This window comes from Electrona antarctica (genome assembly GCF_951216825.1).
Source record: "Electrona antarctica genome assembly, chromosome: 9".
NCBI lineage: Eukaryota > Metazoa > Chordata > Actinopteri > Myctophiformes > Myctophidae > Electrona > Electrona antarctica.
In genome coordinates this window covers 31,513,984-31,534,534 of record NC_136790.1, presented here as the reverse complement: position 1 = coordinate 31,534,534, position 20,551 = coordinate 31,513,984, and the positions used below count along the sequence as shown (strand labels likewise).

The 20,551-nt window shown below is 42.1% G+C and overlaps 1 protein-coding gene across 2 annotated transcripts; it reads left to right on the top strand.

The window, feature by feature from the left end:
* The first annotated feature begins 3,491 nt into the window (after positions 1-3,491).
* On the top strand, positions 3,492-15,406 carry LOC306929113 (rac GTPase-activating protein 1-like). 2 transcript variants are annotated; one of them, XM_079509518.1, is made up of 17 exons: positions 3,492-3,731; positions 3,980-4,090; positions 4,898-5,100; positions 6,588-6,733; positions 7,217-7,286; positions 8,162-8,215; positions 8,395-8,472; positions 8,703-8,817; positions 9,415-9,566; positions 10,472-10,636; positions 10,737-10,832; positions 10,991-11,189; positions 11,513-11,618; positions 12,321-12,453; positions 12,639-12,735; positions 13,752-13,860; positions 14,506-15,406. In XM_079509518.1, the coding sequence occupies exons 2-17, from the start codon at positions 4,003-4,005 to the stop codon at positions 14,579-14,581; spliced, it is 1,887 nt and encodes a 628-aa protein (XP_079365644.1). In that variant the 5' UTR covers positions 3,492-3,731; positions 3,980-4,002; the 3' UTR covers positions 14,582-15,406. The 2 variants fall into 2 exon arrangements, with proteins under 2 accessions (XP_079365644.1, XP_079365643.1); XM_079509517.1 differs by having other exon boundaries at positions 9,409-9,566.
* The last annotated feature ends 5,145 nt before the right edge of the window (positions 15,407-20,551 follow it).

The window sequence follows — 20,551 nt, the reverse complement described above, 5'->3', positions numbered from 1 at the left end:
TAATGCTCATTATAAGGTGGCACAATTTTCATGTACAAACTCTGCATCTCATTATAGGCAGTTTAGACAAGAAGCCGTTTTTCTTGCATTCATTTAAAAAAAGTTTGATATATTGTTTGAAATGACCAAACCTACCTTCCGATGATGTCACTGGTAGCCAGGCAGGTTTCTGAACTGTCCACAGCCCTCCTCTAAGACAGGCAGAAATTGTGGCACTGGCATCTTATAATGAGCATTAGAGAGGACCAATTATGTAAAGACAGGTTGAAAATGGGTGACATGGTCCTTTAATAGTCTGAAAAAATAGATTTGTCAGGTGTACATGTTCCAATTATTTGGCCTCATTAATAATGAATTAAAAGCTAATTGTATGGGGCCATCAGAAACATTTAGGTAAAAACAATTATCTTCTGAGAGGAACTGCTCTATTTCGCAACAATAATGATTTCCCGGATTACTTTTGGCAGCACATTCAAACTCTTGATGCCAAATTATAATTGCAGAGAGAGAGAGAGAGAGAGAGATGAGTTGTCAGTCCAAGAGAAGCAAGGCATGCAATGGTTGGCGTAAAAAGAAGTTTCAGATAGTGAAATAATGTGCATATAGAGTTGAATAATTGATCAAGACAGAGAGCCCATATTGACTGGCCACTATTATCTCAAATCGACTCTAATGGACTTGCAGCACTGAGAGGCAGTCTGAATACAAAACACACTAACCAACACTGGCACACACACATGCGCGCACACACATGCGCGCACGCACGCACGCACGCACGCACGCACGCACGCACGCACGCACGCACGCACACACACAGTTGGAGGTGGACCATGACAGTAGGTGGAGCAGATGTATGGCTAAGCCTCCCTTCTCTGATGCATTAAAAATGACAGGCCTTCAAAGAATAAGGACGTTTTCAATGACAGGTTAGCTGGCAGCAGAGTGACATCCAAGGCCTGCTCAACTGTGCATATGCATAAGCATGAGGAGGAGAAGTAGTCAGACCAGTTCCTTGAATATTTTTAATGCTCCAAATATTTGTGTCTAATAAGATTAGGACTTTACAATATTGGTTGTAAAATATGTTTATATGTTACATAAATGGTAAGTTATTTAATTGAAATATACTCCATTTTGCCTTTGAATGTCTGTGTTCCGATGATAAATTCTTACACAGTTGCACTGATTGATGATTGATTGAACATTGTATTAACAGTTTGCAGAATTTGTACATTACAGGTCAATACAAAAATCTGCTAAGATGATAAAACCAGAAAAGGCACTAAGACTTGTTTACATATTCTTCCATTTTCAATTCAGCAAAACATTTAAAGACATACAAAGAAAAAAGGGAAAATGTGTACAGTATAGAAATAAAGAGGGTGGGGGGGGCGACATATCTAGGTGCACTGCACCTAGATATGCCAACTGGAAATGATTAATGATGCTATGGGACATATTCGTTGTGCCAGGCATTCTAAAGGGGACACACACGTTGTCTTCACATGATGTAAGGTTTTCACATATAATGTTACCTATCTTGATCCCAGGTAGTGACAGCAAACTGCACAATATTTGACTGTGCACCTCAACCATCGCACGCACGCACGCACGCACGCACGCACGCACGCACGCACGCACGCACGCACGCACGCACACACACACACACACACACACACACACACACACACACACACACACACACACACACACACACTACCTTCAATAGTTGCTCTGTTGATGTTGATTTATTTTATTATTAAACTTCCTGTTGAAATTACTATTTGAAGAATAATACATTTATTTATAAGGCGCCTTTCAGGGCACTCAAGGTCGCCGTACAGGTTAAAAACAGTTGATACAAAACACAGTTAAAAGCAAAACAAAACTAGGGCACAGCTTGCAGCAGAGGTCAGCCATATGCCTGCCTAAACAGGTGGGTTTTGAGGTGAGTTTGGAATATGGTGATAGAGTCCATGTTTCTGATGTCAGGGGGGAGGGAGTTCCAGAGGTGGGGGGCAGAGCGGCTGAAGGCTCTTGACCCCATGGTGGAGAGACGGGCTGGGAGAACTTTCAGGGTGATTGAGGAGGCAGACCTAAGAGACCGGGTGGGGATGTTGACATGGACAAGGTCAGACAGGTATGGGGGGGCGAGATTATGGATGGCCTTGAATGTATGGAGAAGGATCTTGAAGTCGATGCAGTATTTGATGGGGAGCCAGTGGAGTTGGTGAAGTACAGGGGTGATGTGACTGATGACAGGGGTTCTGGTGACGATACGGGCAGCAGCGTTCTGGACCAGTTGGAGTTTATGGAGAAGTTTGTGGGGGAGACCAAAAAGAAGGGAATTACAGTAGTCCAAGCGGGAGGTGACAAGAGAGTGAACCAGGATTGCGGCACTGTGGGGAGTTAGAGAGGGGCGGAGGCGGTTGATGTTTCTGAGGTGGAAGTAGGCGGACCGGATGGTGGTGTTGATGTGGGTGTGGAATGATAGGGTACTGTCGAGGACGACACCCAGACTCTTAACCTGAGGGGAGGGGGAAACTGAGGAGTTGTCAATGGTGAGAGTGAAACTGGGTTGCTTGGTGAGTGTGGATTTGGAACCAATGAGGACTACCTCGGTTTTGTCACTGTTCAGTTTGAGGAAATTAGAGGTGAACCAGGACTTGATTTCCTGCAAACAGGTACAGAGGGAGGAGGGTGGGAAGGCGGAAGAGGGTTTGGAGGAGACGTAGAGCTGGGTGTCGTCCGCGTAACAGTGGAAAAGGATGTTGTATTTGCGGAAAATCTGTCCAAGGGGGAGGAGATAGATGATAAATAGGATAGGGCCAAGAACGGAGCCCTGGGGAACACCGGAGGAGATGGGGGAGGGATGGGAAGTGAATGATTTGAGCTGAATGAACTGAGTACGGTCAGAGAGGTATGAGTGAAGAGCCGGATCAGGATATGTGGTCCTGGTCTTCTTTCTAATTCAAAGGGCAAACTCAACAGGAAGTCGACATTTGTATTAAAAATACAATAAGATACAATAAAATGGTTATGTTGGCAGAATCTGCTTTGTTTGTATACAGTTTCACTGTACAATGCACATGAGAAGAATATATCCATTTCTAATCAATTGAGCAATTATTGAAGATATGGGTAAATTTATGTCTGATAATGATGTACCGTGCATGCTAAAATCATGCATTATTATGTATACATTATTTCTGAATATATATATATATATATATATATATATATATATATATATATATATATATATATATATACTATAGACAATTTAAGTTAAGTGTCCACAGTTAGCCTGGCACCAGTCCTGAGTCAGACTGAACGTGTCCAAATTGTGCCTTAATGACTTCAAAAGACATATACTATTATTAGAATGCACACTAATTTTGATTATATGTAGGCTTACAGAAATAAATCATTAATGTTGTTTATATTATGCGGACTCCTGCCGTTACAACCCCTCACCGATGGGGGGCGACAGAGTGCACTCGACTCTCTTCCGGGAAGACGAAGGAAAGGCGGGCGCTGTTTTTGAACTTTCAGAGCGTTGCAGAAGTTGTACTGTTGTTGTAGAAAGAGTTAGTTAGTTTAGTTTCGTTGGACAGTAGGCACACACACACACACACACAGTCAGGGCTTTTATAGGCTAACTTTCTATTCTTTGTTTTTAACTTCTGGCAACGGGAGCAGCTGCATTACATGTTTACAAACGAGAACTGGTGAGTTTCTGTTATTTTCTCGTTTATTATTAACCGAGACATTACTGATGGAAGAAGTAGCCTATGCTAACTGCTATTCGAACTATGTGGTGCATGTGATTCACGCTAGAGACGTTAAACTTAATACACGAGTCGACGGTGTCGGTCTTTTCCCCCGCCTTTTATTCGCTGATAGTTTATAACTTTATTATGTCTCAAATGTAACATCGGCCAACTCACTCATTTCTCTGTGCTAATGCTAACGTTAGCTGATCTAGGCTAGACATTCAACATGATGGAGTCCTCTGGGGTGAACCTGCACAACCAGTTTCAGAAGCTGCTGGCGCATGTGGACGTCCTGAATGAAGGAATCGAACCACGTAAGTATCACTGTGTGACTGTAGGCTCTGGTATGTGACACCTCAATGTGTGCTCCAGGATAACATCCCGCATTGTTTTGATCTTATGAATTGATTATATTCACGTTCCAAAGGGTTTTACACACACGCACACACAAATATTGCTAAGTTTTGATCCAAGGTTTACAATTACAAACGTATCAACGTAAAGAACAGCCCAATATTACTTACAGTTTAGGTTAGAAATAAATTCTTACTGTTTGTTGACTGATTCACATAGCCTGGCTCCAGCCCTGAATCGCTGAAATGAAAATTCAGACTTGAGTCATAGAGCATAAAAACATGGTGGTGGGGCTACTGGTCTTTGTCTTTGTTCACTGATTGGGTCTGAAAGTTGTAGATATGTTTTTGAAAGAAAATGAATGATGCTGCTTATGGAACTCCATATCTGTCAGTTCAATCATAGTCATAAATAAAGCAATAAGACCACCACTAGCCTTGCTACAGTTGGCTACAGTACAGAGTACACCACCACATCTGTAGTGTGGGAAGTGCAGCCCAAGACATCTTCCTGGGAGAGTCATTGTAGCGGGGGCTGGAAATGCATTTTCACGTAATCCAAATAATGGAGAACATTTCCATTTGAATCATCAAAGGAGTACTATTGTTCCTCCCTTTGCATTAGATTGGGTAACCCTTTACTTATGTCCCCTTTCTGGAGGCCAGTTGTATTATTATAATCATTCTCACTAAATGTTAGAATGTAGCAGACACATTATAATTAGAAAGAACAGATCATATAAAACTATTGTCCCATGTCTGATCCAGAGTTCATCCAGCTAGCGGTGAACTTCGATGACTGCCGTAAGAAGTGGCTGCAGGCGGATGTTGAACTAGGTTCCTGTAAGGAGGTGCTGGCTAAGGCAGAAACCGAGAGAGGGTCCCTTGAGGTTAAATTAAAGCACGCTCGAAACCAGGTGGACGTTGAAATACGCCGGCGGCAGAAAGCTGAGGCAGAATATGAAAAGCTGGTGGGTATAATAAAGCTTCCATCTATGTCATATAATATCTAAATGGTTTTCTGTCGATTTTCACAATGAACTAACACTAGGTGCGTTTCCATAAAGCCATTTTTTGCGCATTAAGGCTCTTGCGCAAAATCTCCTGGATGAAAACACATCAAAATGCAAAAACACTTTTTCGCTTGGAGGTTGCGGATTTAGGCTTTTTCGAAAAAAGGGAAATGCGCAAATAGTGTATGGAAACACTTGCGGAAAAGGTTTTTAATTAGAAAGCATTGAACTCGCATTATATCGCTTTTGAACAGTTGGAAAATAAAATAAAAAACGATGGGGAGGCAGTGGAGTGAACGGTGCATGGGAGGGTGGCTAGAGAGGGAGTGATGTTGTGGATACATATAAGGTCCCAATTTACTACTACCCAACCCGTCCGATTAATAATTGTGTAGTGTGTTCAAAGATCCCATATTAAGTCTGAATCCTCCCGAGTTGATCGGGGCGCTCCGATCATTTTGATATCTGGATCGCTACTGTATGGATGCAAGACACACACACACACACACACACACACACACACACACACACACACGTGGTGTAGTAGACTAAGACTTTATATAACCTATAGCTGCCTGGGTCCCTGCAGGCTATTTTCGATTTCGATCCATGCATATGCTTCATCTATTCTTATATATCATAAGATAAGCAACCTAAACGTGTAGGCTATAGGCTATATAGCCGATGAAACAAGTTATTCACAACTGTTTGCAGCTGCAATCAATCAATTTACAGTATAAACGACCATTATGCTCCAAGTCCCGCGACATATAGGCTACATGTGCCCCGACTATATTAAGACAAGCATTACACAACAAATAGTTCTTTGTACGTTCTTTGACTGTAGGTGTCGTCAATACTGTGAAAGCAGCAGATGCCCGCTGGCTTGCTGTAGACTTGCTGACGGTCAGCCGCTGATCAGGGATCAGATTACAGCGCAGTATATGGGGTGCCGTCCGTTAAACTGAGAGCACGCACAAAGTGCATCAAATCCCTAAATCAATGGTGTGAACATGGATTAGGACTACTTTACATGAGCCTCACTTTACTGGCAAAACAGTGCCAACTACTTGCGCATTTTATCAGTTTAATGGAAACACAGACAATTCGCTTTTCTTTTTTCGACTTAATGAACATACGCTTCCTTTTTTTGCAAAGGCTTAATGGAACCGCACCTAGTCAGGTTGGATGTTTTGTGATAATTAATAACTAGCCTGATGATTGATCAATATGCATTGAGGCTACAAGTGTGTTTTGAAGTTGAAATTTGAAGTGGGCAGTTACTTCTTTAGTAATCATTGTTCAAACCTTACTTTGACGAAGATAGGCCACTGCTCATAAACCAATGCATTACTTATTGTTTACTAATGTTCATTAATAATAATCACTAATAATGTTTCTGTGGGTTCGTAATCGTAACATCACCTGCTTGTTTTTGGGTCTAGGAGCGTCAGCTGCAGCTGATCAAGGATCTATTGATCTCCGAGAACAACAGCAACAGTGTTCACCTGAGTGAGGAGCAGCGCTCTGCCCTGGCCTTTCTCAGCGCTCACTCCCAGATAGCAAAGGCAAACCTCAACAACAGCCACAGGTGAGCAGTGCAGAACTATAAGCACAATGACAGCATTTTGAAGTATGGGCAATAACGGATAGTTTTGCAATTTGTGTGTGTGTGTGTGTGTTAGAGTTGTTCCGATAACGTTACTGGTATCGGTTACTCAGGCCGATACCACCCTCAAGTACTCTGACCCGAGAACCAAAACATCCAATTGACACTAGGCTGAACGATTGCAACGGGAGCAAGTCTGACCCAACACTGCAGCAAATTGCCAAAAACAGTCGATCTACAAGCATAAATGACAATGTAGATCTATGAGAAAAAGGGGGTAAAATAAGTGGTTACTCAACAAAAATGTAGTACTCATAGCGGTACTCGGTATCGGCGAGTACTAAAAATTAAGTACTTGTAATCGGTCTGAAAAAAATGGTATCGGGACAACTCTAGTGTGTGTGTATTCTACAAATCATAAAAGATTATATCCTGATTATGTGCTTTGTCTAATATTTTCCTTAGGTTAACTCGCATTGATGAATCAGCCTCCTTGCTGTCGGACATTAGCTATGACCAAACGGATGACTCAGTGGTATGGTTAGCCATTTTATATATCGTGTCTTTTTGTTATGCATTCTATAATGATAGTGGTAATCCACTGATTGATCCCTATACTAGTATAGAATTTCATTTCATACTTTTCCAGGTCTGGAAAAGTATGTAAAATAGTGTATGGAGAAATATTGATGTTTCTAGACTATTACTGCTGTTCTGTTTTCCGGGGCAGGGCCCTGGTCCCTTCCCGGTCTGTTTTCCGGGGCAGGGCCCTGGTCCCTAACCGGTCGGTGATTCCATTTGTACTTTCGCACACCGAAACGGTGGTTAGTAAAAACAGAGAGATGTGTTGGGGTGAGCGGTGAGTCGCTTATCACTGTGGCGTGTGCCATGTTGTAGTTTTTGTAATAACCCACCGTATCACCTAAAACTGGAGTATGAAGGCCTTTAGGTGCCTGGGGTGTCCGTACTCCTAACCCTGGTCCAGTGCCTTAGAGAGTCTTTCTCACTAACGCCTCTGCGCAGTGCGCGCACACGGGTAAATTCCACTGCTGTGTGAGTGGTCCAACTTTTTACCGAAAATAAACAAAACTACTCCTCTAATCACCGAAACAAAGTCTGTTTTGTGTTTGTGAAAGTCTATTCTATCTCTGGGAAGTGTCTCGGGGCCCCAGCTTCTCTCTAAAATGCACTATTTTTGTCATGAATAAAATGCATTCAACTGGATCGGTGCAGACAACCCGAAAATGTAGTAGTAGAAGAAGTTACTCTGTCCGGTACATTGCATCATAATTAAAATTACTTGTATGTTTTTATTTATCAAAGAAGAAGAGGAAAAAACATCCACAGACCAGTTTCTAGAGCTTCACTTATTAAAGGCATGTTTTTATTTATCACCATCTCTCTCTCCAGGACTGGGATTCCTCTGTGATGAAGTCCGTGAGGTTACGCAAACGGCAGAAAAGAGTGAGTGATGTGACAGATTTATCCACAAAGCCTATTGAGTTGTAATTTTACCGTAACATGCAGCCTGTAGGTTTGATGGTCATCCATACATTGACAGTGGCTAGCTAGCTAGACACTATATTAGGATGTCAAGTTCAGTTGATAGTAAAGAGATTTTATGTCCTTTTTTTAATCCCCAGCGGTCCTCTAGAAAACTCTGCGATGCTCCTCCACAGGCAGTGAAGAAACCCCGTTCCACAGGGCGCGCGCCCGAGCAGGTAATAATGACCTCTGGCACTAACATGCTCAATATCTGTGGCATAGAATAAAAAATAAAGATCTATAATAACTCGTGAATGTGTCACCTGGCCTCATTAGATTTTCAACATAAAACAAATGACAAGATGGAGAAAAGGCCACAACTGCTGTTTGATTGTTGTTTTTTTTCCAACCAGTTGAAGTTGAACCATGTTTGTTGACAATAGTATTGAAATGTCTCATTATTCAGATGAATGAGTCCGTGGGTGCCAGAACCACCATCACTGTCGTGGCCAATGGTGGGCCTGGTCACATGGTCTCCACCATTGAGACGGTGCCGTACTACTTGCGCAGTAGGAGGACTGGTGAGAACCGTCTAAGTTCTAACCCATCTTCATTTGAGCCTTGAGAATGATTTTGATCTCACTGAAGCCTAGGTTTTAAGCAGAAATGTTCTATTATTAAATTAGTCTGACCGCTTTCCTTGTTCCTTATAGAGCGTCGCAGTCCCGCCCCCTACCATGGACCAGGAAATGATTCTCCGTTAATTTTCCTCATAGACATTTCAGAAAGTATTTATTTAAAGACTCTTACGCCGCGGACAAAGCCAACTCGAGTCATGACAAATCATGACAACAAACACAATTGTTGGGGCCGAAAAAATAATTAGAAAGAAGAAAAAAACGGCAGGTTACAACACTTTTTTAGTTTTTCTTCTTTGTAATTATTTGTTTGGTCCAAAATATTGTTTGTGTTGTCACGACTCGAGTTGGCTTTGTCCGTGGCGTAACCGTCTTTAAATAAATACCTTTTGAAATGTCTATGCGAAAAATGCATTGGGATTCATTTCCTGGTCCATGGTAGGGGGTGGGACTGCGATGCTCTATTGTCAGAGAATATTAGCCATACAAGTGAAGTTTGGTGGTTTTGAGGTGTGACACGTGATCTCCCTATAGGTCCAGGTCCAGCTCCAGCATGGGCCGATACCACTACTACAGATCAGTCTGAGACCGCCAGCGAGGCTCCCAGTACGCCAAGCACAAATGTCCCACATCCACCCAAAACTCCCAGAGCCAATGTCGGAGGAAAGAAACACAAGTTGATCCCTAAAACGGTATGAGCCCATATTTCACTGATCTGTTATGACTATGAGATAGAGGTGAAGTCCAGCATTGCCATTAGAAATGCAGTACTGTATGTATGGGGTGAAATGAAAGGGACACTATGCTGTTAATATGCATTTCAGTTAACTGTTGATGGTGGTTATTGTCTAGAGACATCATCTATGGTCTCTGTCAAACCAGTTTAACAGAAAATCCCCCTTTCTGTCATAGTCCATTTTGTTCAAATAAATACAGTGAAGCATTTCACAGGCAAGCACCAGCCTATCATGTCCATCATTTGGTCTCTGGCCAACATCAAACTGATATTTTTAGATTTTGACAAACAAGGATGATTGAGCAATACATATAACATGTATTGAATTACATTTTAGTAATTGAATATTTAGTTTAGCGATGTATATTAGTTCATGTTGAAATGTGCTATTTGCATTTTTTTCCCCAAAAGGCAAATGCGTATCTTTTAAATTGACTGCTGGGAAATATTTTTCATTTACCATCAAAATGGTAAATAAAAATATATAGCGTTTTATCCAAATCGCTTTACATAGATTGTGCATTTCATTCACCCATTCACACCCATTCATATGGTGGAGGAAACCATGCAAGGCACCAACCTGCACATCGGGAGCAATTAGGGTTTCAGGCAGTCTTGCTCAGGACACAAATCGGGATCGAACTGGGAACCTCGCGGCTCCCATCCAGCTGCTCTACCGGCCATTCCACTGATGATGATTTTGGAAGCCAAATTATACCAAAATGAATAAAAAACAGATTAATTAATTTGACAGATTAATTGTATTGTAACATACGTTTTAGTTGCAGCTTGTGAACTGAAATGTACTCTCCTCCTTCTTGGTGCTATCTAAACTGTCATGCACTCATCTCTTGCACCAAGGTGATCAAGTCTGAGTTCTGTGTACCGTGTGGAAGGAGAACCAAGTTTGGTAAGATGTACCTGCGGTGCCAGGATTGCAGGATGGTGACCCATCCAGAGTGCCGTGACCGCTGCCCCTTGCCCTGTAACCCTACTGCCTTTAGCACCCCTGTGAGGAACTCAGAGGTAATGCATTGCTTTTGAGCCACCTGGCATGGCATTAATTCCCTCATGTTTCAATGTTTCGTCACTATACTCACGTCAAATCCTTTCATCCTGTGTGCAGACGACCCTGGCTGACTTTGCTCCACCCACTGCTCCCATGATCCCCATCTTGGTGATCCAGTGCATCAGGGAGATTGAGCGCAGAGGAATGCGTGAGGTGAGGATGGCTCCAGGCCTTCATTATCCTTGTACAGTCCACATTTTCCCTGTCTGTATTGTAGATGTGTTCTATTTGTAGTAATTTATGCACCCGTGCCAAATGTGAAAGGGTCAAACAATGACTACTGCTTTTCTTGAATTGTTTCCTTTCCACAGGTCGGCCTGTATCGCCTTTCTGGCACTGATCGCTTGGTCAAAGAGCTGAAGGAGAAGTTCATGAGAGGGAAGACTTTGCCTTCCCTCAACAAAATAGACGACATTAATGTCATCACAGGTGTCCTCAAACTCTTCCTTAGGAACCTTCCAGAGCCCCTGCTCACCTGCCACCTCAACAAAGCCTTCATGGAGGCAGCTGGTTAGTTCCTGAGATTCTTTATTCAACTGAAAGTTACACAATTATTTCTCTTCTGAATGCAACAGATCTTTTTGTGAATATTGCTCTTTGAATCCACCGTTAGCCTCTGGTGGCTCCCTTGCTGTGTAGTCATCGAATATCCAAAATCTCCTCGTGCACGTGCACGCGATCTAAAGGGCTTTTAGGGCTCAGATTGAGATAAAGGACCATGTTTAGAGCTTAATAAAACATTAATTTGAGGCCGTGCTATGCATAACAGTTGAGTGGCAGATCATGGCCGTGAGCGAGCCAGCCGTCAATCATTAGTCTTGTTTTGTCCCCAGAAATCCAAGATGAGGGCAACAGTCTAGCCATGTTTTACCAGACGGTCAGTGAGCTGCCCTACCCAAACCGTGACACCCTGGCCTGTTTGATGATTCACCTGCAGAAGTAAGTCTCCCAGATGCTTTTAATCAGCGATTTGAATTTCGGAACCCCTCCTATATCCAGCTTTGAGGGTCTGTGTAAACGCAAACATTGAAAACAAAAGTGTGTAAACACAAACATTGAAGACAAAAGTGTGTCAACACAAACATTGAAGACAAAAGTGTGTCAACACAAACATTGAAGACAAAAGTGTGTCAACACAAACATTGAAGACAAAAGTGTTTAAACACAAACATTGAAGACAGAAGTCAGGACCCAAATTGTGATTGGCCAGAATGAGATGATGAGCGCCCCTCACTTCACAAGGTTCAAGGTTCTTTATTATTTGTCTCCCGAGGAAGAAATTTGTCTTAGACACATGGGTGTGATTTTTAATTTCTTCAAGGACCCCTATTTAATACCATTCTTTTATCTCTGGGTCGTCTCTGTATGTATACTGGAAAACCCTTAGTGTTTATTTAACTCTAAAAGTGTACAAATGGACCCATAAGGGTCAATTTGGTTATATTTGTACACTCTCATAGTCACTCCATTCGGAATTTCGGACCCGACATTGACAAACATTGTCGCCCTACTCTCCATCTCATGCACTTCCATTGACTCTGTATCAAACATGGCTAAATAACAATATACATAACCAGGATAAGTTGTGTCCTTTCATAATAACACTAACTTAGTGACCACCTCCCTGTTTGTTTTTCCTAGGGTGTCCCAGTGTACGGAAAACAAGATGGACGTGACCAACCTAGCCAGGGTGTTTGGCCCCACACTGGTGGGCCATGCTGTCCCTGACCCAGACCCAATGACCATTTTACATGACACCAGCAGACAGCCACGGGTAAGTAGAGATGAATGAACTGGATGTAAGCAGTGTTTCCCCCCCATGTACAAAATGTGAGGACTGAACCAGCCTTTTTCTGCTTTGCCTCAAGATATTCAAATGAACGTTAATAACGTTATCATTTACCAAATGAGCCCTTACTCCCCTCAGCAAAGTATCTGACCAATAACTCCTGTACCCAGGTGATCGAGCGGTTGCTGAGTATCCCAGCAGAGTACTGGAGTCATTTTGCCCATCCAGATAACATGGACAATGGTCAAGACATCCACGCGACTGAAGGTAAATTATCCAAATGCACGACTTTGACCAATGAGAGATCTGCTATTTGGGAAGAACTAGATAAACGTGTGTGTGTGTGTGTGTGTGTGCGTGCGTGCGTGCGCGCAGTACACATACTATTTACCCTGCGTGTGTCTACGATGTGTAGCCATCCGTTACATGTGACGGCCACAACACTGGGTTTAAAAACACAGCTGAAATGGCTGGCCAGCCACACACACACACACACACACACACACACACACACACACACACACATGCCACAAAACGCGCAGTCGCCTGTCAAGTTCTTCTGCACATTATTTATTTCCCAGTCCCACCACGGACTCACGTGTGCGTGCAGTTTGATTTCAGCATCACTAATCAAAATAATACAAAACAAGTTAACAACACATAATAATAATAACCCACCCGTTACTACATGTGCAGGGCACAATACTGGGTTAAAAAACACAGCTGAAACATGAAGTGGAGTCAAATGAAGTGGAGTCAAATCCCGCAATTTCCTTCTTCCCATATTGCGCTGCAACGTAACTCTAGGATGAGCCGCCCGAATAGCGGCGAAATTCTAGTAAAATACGACACATTTGTTGTAAAATGCAACGAATGGAAGACAGTTCTACAGATCTTATCCTTATATGTTCTGATTCTGAACTATACGAGTTGTGTCAGAAAAGTAAAAGGGTATGGCTGCCACAGTCCTGTTACTTTTGTGGCACACCTCCCTCGTATGTGCACATATAACATAAAAACATATTCTGATATAATATATCTCTAGAATTAGTGTGAGAAACAAGGCCTAGATGTTTCAGTGACTACTTATCGATTGTTTGACACTGATTTTAATCATAACTAAACGTTTTTGTATTGCACTTTTTAAAACAAAGAACGTGCTTTATAACACAACATTACAACAAAATTCAATGCAATCAAAAATGCGATGACAAATGGGAGGGGACACTGATATAAAACAGGGATAACAGAATCCAATTTTAAGATATATTAATTTTCTGCAGTGAGCATGTTGGGACCAGTGACCACTCCAGAGCACCATGCGATGGTTAAAACACCATCTTCCAGCTCGCTCTCCCAACGCATGAAGCAGACCCTCTCCAGCACCACCCTGTAAGTGCACACTCATACATACTCTTATTCGTATACTGTTTACTGCAATCACCACAGTTTTAGTTTAGCGGAGCAATATTATGAATTAAGAGGCATGCAAGTAACTGACCTGATAATGTGTCAACTACGTAATCACAACATCCCCAGTTGAATTCTGCCTGGAGATTTGTGATGCATATTCTTCTATAAAAACTGTGCCCACGTTTAATGCCACGCGTCCGTGTTGTTGTGTCCGAGTGAGACACACCCCCACAAACCGTATATACGGTACATTTTGAACCAAGGCAGACAGCGATGTGTCTTTGGCCACTGACTGTGTTCTTTCCGTGTTGTTGTTTTTTCTCCGAGAAGGATTGAGAGAGGTAGGGAAAGTACAGGGAGCATCCCCGCTGTGATTGGCCAATAGTCTATGGTCCCAAGCTAGGTTGAAAACGCAGAGGTGAAGGTAGTGGCGTACCACGGCCACAAAGCACAGGCGTGAACGGCCCTTCCGCATACGAGGATGTATGAGGATTATGTGTCTATGACTTGGCCACCTGAACCGACAGACAAAGTTGTGTGCTCCATGGGCACAAAATTGTGGGTGTGGAATTCTCTCAATTGTAATGATAGATTGGACTGACTTTCTGTCTTCACCCCTCGTAGGTTCGGAAGCAGGAGTAAAGCATCGGCTCCCTCTAGTCGGCAGAATGGCTACTTTGCCTCTCCACAACTGAAATGAACGTGAACGGGACAAAGGTACCCATATTGTACCACTGGGTTATCTTTCTGCAATAACTGTATTATTCACACAATCATGGGAAAACTACTGTGCAATTATTACTGTGCAATTATTATTTCTTAACACTAACTTTTTCTTGCTCTGAAAAAAAGAAATCCATATATAATATATATATATATATAGCCTATATTAACTTTGATTAACATAGGAACTGTTTTAAACGATGAAACGACTCCTGAACCATGTAACTGTTTTAAACGATGAAACGACTCCTGAACCATATAAGTGCCAATGTCTGCTATACCTTTATGAGCATGTGTTCATTAATGTGTTGATGCATCATCTAACCTGTGGTTCTAACCGCAGGCCTGTCTGCTATAGCTTTATGAGCATGTGTTCATTAATGTGTTGATGCATCATCTAACCTGTGGTTCTAACCGCAGAGGCAGGTGCTCTAGAACATTTGAAACATGCAGCTGAGTTTAACTGTTTGCGTTTTTGATTGCTGTAAAACTGCCACGCATTGTTTTTATATTATTTTGCACTATATGTATGTTGCATGAACTAAACTTTTTTTTAAACAGTGTAATGTAAAGTGACATTGACTTTGTATTACTGAGGGATTGTATTACATTTCGCACTGGAGCCAGCCATGTAAAGGCATCGCCTGAAGATGCACACTGTACCACAAGAGGTTGCCATTGCATCATTTTTGACATGCTAGCGTGTAAAGATGATTTCTTCACTGTAAAGAGACAGTCCTTTCTGACACTCCTTTTTTGTATGATGATCAACAATTATAATAAAAAGGATTACCACTTTTCACTTGCCATCATTGAACTTGATGCGTAGGAAGGTGACACATATTTTTAAATCAATATTATGTAGAAGTGGAGTGGAGATTATGGTGTAGGGGTGTGTTACGGTAGAAAAGCAACACCCTGAACAAAACAAAATCTACACTGTAGAAGAGAGCCAGGGGATCCCTCCTAAATCTCCGGGGGAACCATCATCATTAAGGACCAACTCCTTCAGATTGGAAAAGAGTAGGAGAACACAACAGTCAGGAAGACTGACAGCTATCTGATAATTCTATGAAACAAAAATATACAAAAGCATAACTCCACTAAACACCATTCCAAGCAGGTGTACAAGACCCCTGTAAACAATATTACTACATAAACAATATTTTAAGCTAATCTCTCCTATTTACATTGGGACAGCTCCTGACCTCCTGAGTGTTGCAGTTAAAGTTCCCAACTCAGAAAGGCTAATGCTAGGATCAAATTAAGAAGACAGAAAGCAGAAAGGCTAATGCTAGGAACAAATTAAGAAGACCGAAAGCAGAAAGGCTAATGCTAGGATCAAATTAAGAAGACCGAAAGCGGAGACAACGTGTAGCAAGAGATAAAACAACTCATGGCAAGAGCATATACAAGCAGTCAATGTACTCCCATCTCTACATGTAACATGTCAGGTGTAAACCCAGACTTTTTTTCTCCCTGGAAATAAAAACGTCTGGGTTTCCGAGGCTAGGGTGTCGGTAGCTCAGGAATAAAAGCGGACGTCTTGGAATGGAAAGGTTCCCAGTTTGAGATCCCTGGCTCCTCCGGGCTGCAAGTGTCTTTGAGCAAGGCACTGAACACCAGTTTGAGATCCCTGGCTGCAAGTGTCCTTGAGCAAGGCACTGAACACTATACCAGTTTGAGATTCCTGCCTCCTCCTGGCTGCAAGTGTCCTTGAGCAAGGCACTGAACACTATACAGCTCCATCTCAATGAATTAGAATATTGTGTAAAAGTTAATTTTCTTCCGTAATATAATTCAAATAGTGAACCTTTCATATATTCTCAATTCATTGTGCATAAAGTGAATTATTTAAAACCTTTTTGTTTTAATCTTGATGATTATGGCGTACAGCTCATGAAAATAAAAAAATCTTATCAACAAATTAGAATATTTAACGAGAAATGTCGACCATCTGAAAAGTATATTAATGTATGCAGTAAATACTTGGTCTGGGCTACTTTTCTTTTCTTTTCAAAATCTTTTTATTCAGGTTTTTGTAACAGTAGCCCAGGGGCAAGTATTAAGCAGACATATAAAATATAAAAATAAAACTCAATCCCCTATCCCACCCTTCCCCCCACCCACAATCCCAAGGATAGTCGGGAAAACAAAATAAATAAATATCTATATACACATACACAAAAATACATGCATACATAATTACAAAAAATAAAAATGGTCTGGGCTACTTTTGAACAAATTATTTCATCAACAGGGCGTAGCATGGAGGTGATCAGCCTGTTGCACTGTTGAGGTGTTATGGAAGCCCAGGTTTGTTTAATAACAGCCGTAAATTAATTTGTATTGTTGAGTCTCATGTCTCACACCTTCCTCTTGACAATACAACCTAGATTCTCTGTGGGATTCAGGTCAGGTCAGTTGGCTGGTCAGTTAAGCACAGTAATACCATGGTCGGTACACCAATTACTAGTAGTTTTGGCTCTGTGGGCAGGTGATAGGATTTTTAGATTTTCATGAGCTGTAAGCCATATACATCAAGATTAAAACAAAAAAAGGTTTTAAATACTTCACTTTATTCACAATGACTGGCTGGCCGGCCAGGGGGAGGTAGTTTAGAGACCAGGATTACTGCATGTTTTTGTGAGGGTACCTACCCTAGGGTACACAGGGAGAACATGCAAACTCCACACAGAAAGGCCCTTTCGCCAACCGCCTCTGGTATGGGCACTGATGACGCGGAGGAGGGAACACGCCCACTGCGTCCCCAGCGGGAATAGAACCCAGGACCTTCTTGCTGTGAGTGACTTTTACACAATATTCTAATTAATTGAGATGGAGCTGTATATGCCTGGCTCCTCCTGGCTGCAAGTGTCCTTGAGCAAGGTGCAAGTGGTTCTCAAACCTGATTTCTGGATCAAAGTACCCCCTTTACCTGATTACATGTTGCTTAGAAAAAGGGAAAACTATTGTTGCTGTCCAGCATAAACCACCAGCATAAACTCCATATTTTAACTTTTTATTGGTAAATGAATGCCCTACCTTTCCATACTACATTGTCATACAAAAGTAGCAAACGTAGCAGATCTACAAGCTCTGAGCTTGTATGTCTAGGTACCCGATGCTATGCTCTACGTGGGCAGTTTACCAAGGATAACATTCTGAATAAAAAATATAGCCTACCAGACAGTGTTACATCCTGTGTATTGCCAGAGATGGCCAGTCAACTACAAAATACCGTTATTTAAACCGAATGTTTACAGTCCTCTACTCTCTCTTGTCTGTATTTATTGTATTTTGTTGTGTTGGGACTTGAGATTGCCGCTCAACAGTGCCACTTTATGTCACCCAACAGTATTGCAGCTGTTCGTTCTCCAAACATACAGACCGACAGATGAGGCATGAGTTATGCCTGTTCAAAGTCCCTGTTATTTCTGCTTGGAGTTACATTTGTTCCTCGTGAGGATACATATGCGTCGTGTATTGAAGTTTTATTGCTGGCGGTCAAACGGTTCATGAGATATGCCTGTTCAAAGTTTGCATACATTTTTTTAAAGATATTTTTGGGGATTTTATGCCTTTATTGATATATTTTACAGTAGGTAGACAGGAAACAGGGAGAGAGATGGGGGGAAGAGACACAGCAACAATCGTCGGGATTGGGACTCGAACCCGCAACACACTGTCATGCTGGATTACCAGCCAAGGTGCCTGGACCGAAGTTTGCATTTTAAATTGATCGCTGTAGTGCCGCCCCTTGGGCCAATGGTCGTGGGCTTCGCGTCCTTTCCGTTTGGCATAGCCCATTAGCCCTCTACCATATTGGCAAGGTTTGCGAAAACAGACTGCACGGTTAAGCCAAACTGCTATTTTTGGTGGAAGAAGAAGAAAAATCACACCTGAGTGGTGCAACTACACGTCACTCACGCCACTCAAAAAAACAGACAAATACAAGCCAGAGGCCAAGAAGTCGTCCCAATCAGGAATGCAAAATGTGTGTACATTTTTACACTTTCAGAGTTTCATTATTACCCCATTACAGTAAGTGCAAATGTGTCATGTACTGTAAGTTGTTATATTCATGTAACCTAATGTTTAACATACTTCATCTTCATTTTCCTTCATGTAAATTAAATGTTTCCCATTGTTATGCAAGATATACTTCAGTGAAAGGATCAGAACATACTAGCACTAGTTATCCCATAGACAGGCAGACATGGAGTTGAATGATAATGGAATTTGGCTCATTGTTCCAACAGTCATTACAGCTATCTCCATAATCTATTGGCTGAGTGGGCAGGCGATGAGGTCCGATATTATGAATTAAAGAAGGGATCATTTATACTTCTTACAGTTATTCCATTAACAGTAGCTGTGGAGAGAGAACCAAGCCAACCTGAACTCATTGACATACATTTTATACAGCTTCATTCAGCACAGTGCTTCAGCAACACAAAAGGCCCTTTGAGGTGTGAGCCTGGCTGGTTGGAGGAGAAATGAGAATGGTATAGTGAAGTCTTCTACGAAATTAGATTATTCTTTGCCTCGCACGCACGTGCGCACACATGCACACGCACACACACACACACACACACACACACACACACACACACACGCAAAGATGCACACCATGCATGGCTCAGAAAAGGCCCTTCAAAGAATGTTTGAATTTCAAATCAACATTAATAGTTCATTAGCCTGAAATAAGGTCTCCTGAGTGTAAATCTGTCCTCTCACTGGGGGATTTAGTGTTTATTTATACTGTATGGTGGAGTAGCATCCAGTCAGCGGCTGCAGACATCAAACAGCTGGCTGTGTGTAGCTCTGTATTCCACCAGGCCCCAGAGTGCATTGATAGATCTCAGCCAAGCTGTGGGACTACAAGGGCCAAATGAGTAACTAGTCCAATTAAGAGCTCTTAAATAAATTACAATGTAAGCTCGTAAACACACAACATCGCTATTTAATTCCTCCCTTTATATGGTGAACTGCAGGCGGTAACGACGACAAAACCAAACCGTTATCAGCATCCCTGGAAGCTGAATACAATATGCATGCAGTTATTGCTCTTTATTGATTAATGTTAAGTCAATAGGTACTGTAGCTGTAGTCACGTGACTGAATGGTGACGGGAATATTTTTTTCTTTAGTTTGTGTTCGATAATGTCAGCAGCTCAAGTCAATACCTGACTCCAACACTAGCCAATTAAACCTATTTAATCAATACAGATATTGTATATCAATCAGTGCATTTGTAAATTTCTGTCATGTTAACCCTAAGAGTTCTGTGTATACAGGAGAGTGAAGAGAGTAGGGAGTAGGTGCTTTATGGTGCAACACAGGTCCACTAGAGCGGTGCCCATTGGAACGATGCAAGTTGGAAATGGATGCCCCACCGAGTTATTATGTCTGTGTCCCTCTATGCCCATATATGGAGTTATTTGTCAGGCATGCCCAAATATGGAGTCAATGCAGATGTCAGAACATAATTGTGATGTCAGCACAGGCCATCTCCATATATGGAGATATAGGGGTGATCAGGTCCAGAGCTTGGGCAGAGGCTTTTGTGCTGGTTCTGGACAACCGGCTATCCGACAGACTCGACACCAGGCACTGCACTTTCTGTGGTGGTGTAGAACGTGTGTGTCGAATTTGAAGTCGGTGTGGCGAACGGTTCTCGAGTTATGTGGATTACAGACGTACGTACACACGTACGTAGAGACTTGGTGCATTTATAGATATAGATAGACTAGTGGTGCCCGTTGGGCACTGGCCTACTTAGAACGATGCAAGTTGGCAATGCATGCCCCACCCAGTTATTTTGTCTGTGTCCCTTTTATCCCCATATATGGAGCTCTTTGTCAGGCATGCCCAAATATGTAGTCTATATGCAGATGTCAGAACACCATTGTGATGTCAGAACAGGCCAGCTCCATATATGGAG

Bases quoted from the DNA above. Each gene is read 5' to 3' on its own strand.
- LOC306929113 (XM_079509517.1), top strand. From the start codon at position 4,003: ATGATGGAGTCCTCTGGGGTGAACCTGCACAACCAGTTTCAGAAGCTG. The intron at 4,091-4,897 runs GTAAGTATCACT...TGTCTGATCCAG, and splicing joins GAATGAAGGAATCGAACCAC to AGTTCATCCAGCTAGCGGTG. The intron at 7,287-8,161 runs GTATGGTTAGCC...CTCTCTCTCCAG, and splicing joins ACCAAACGGATGACTCAGTG to GACTGGGATTCCTCTGTGAT.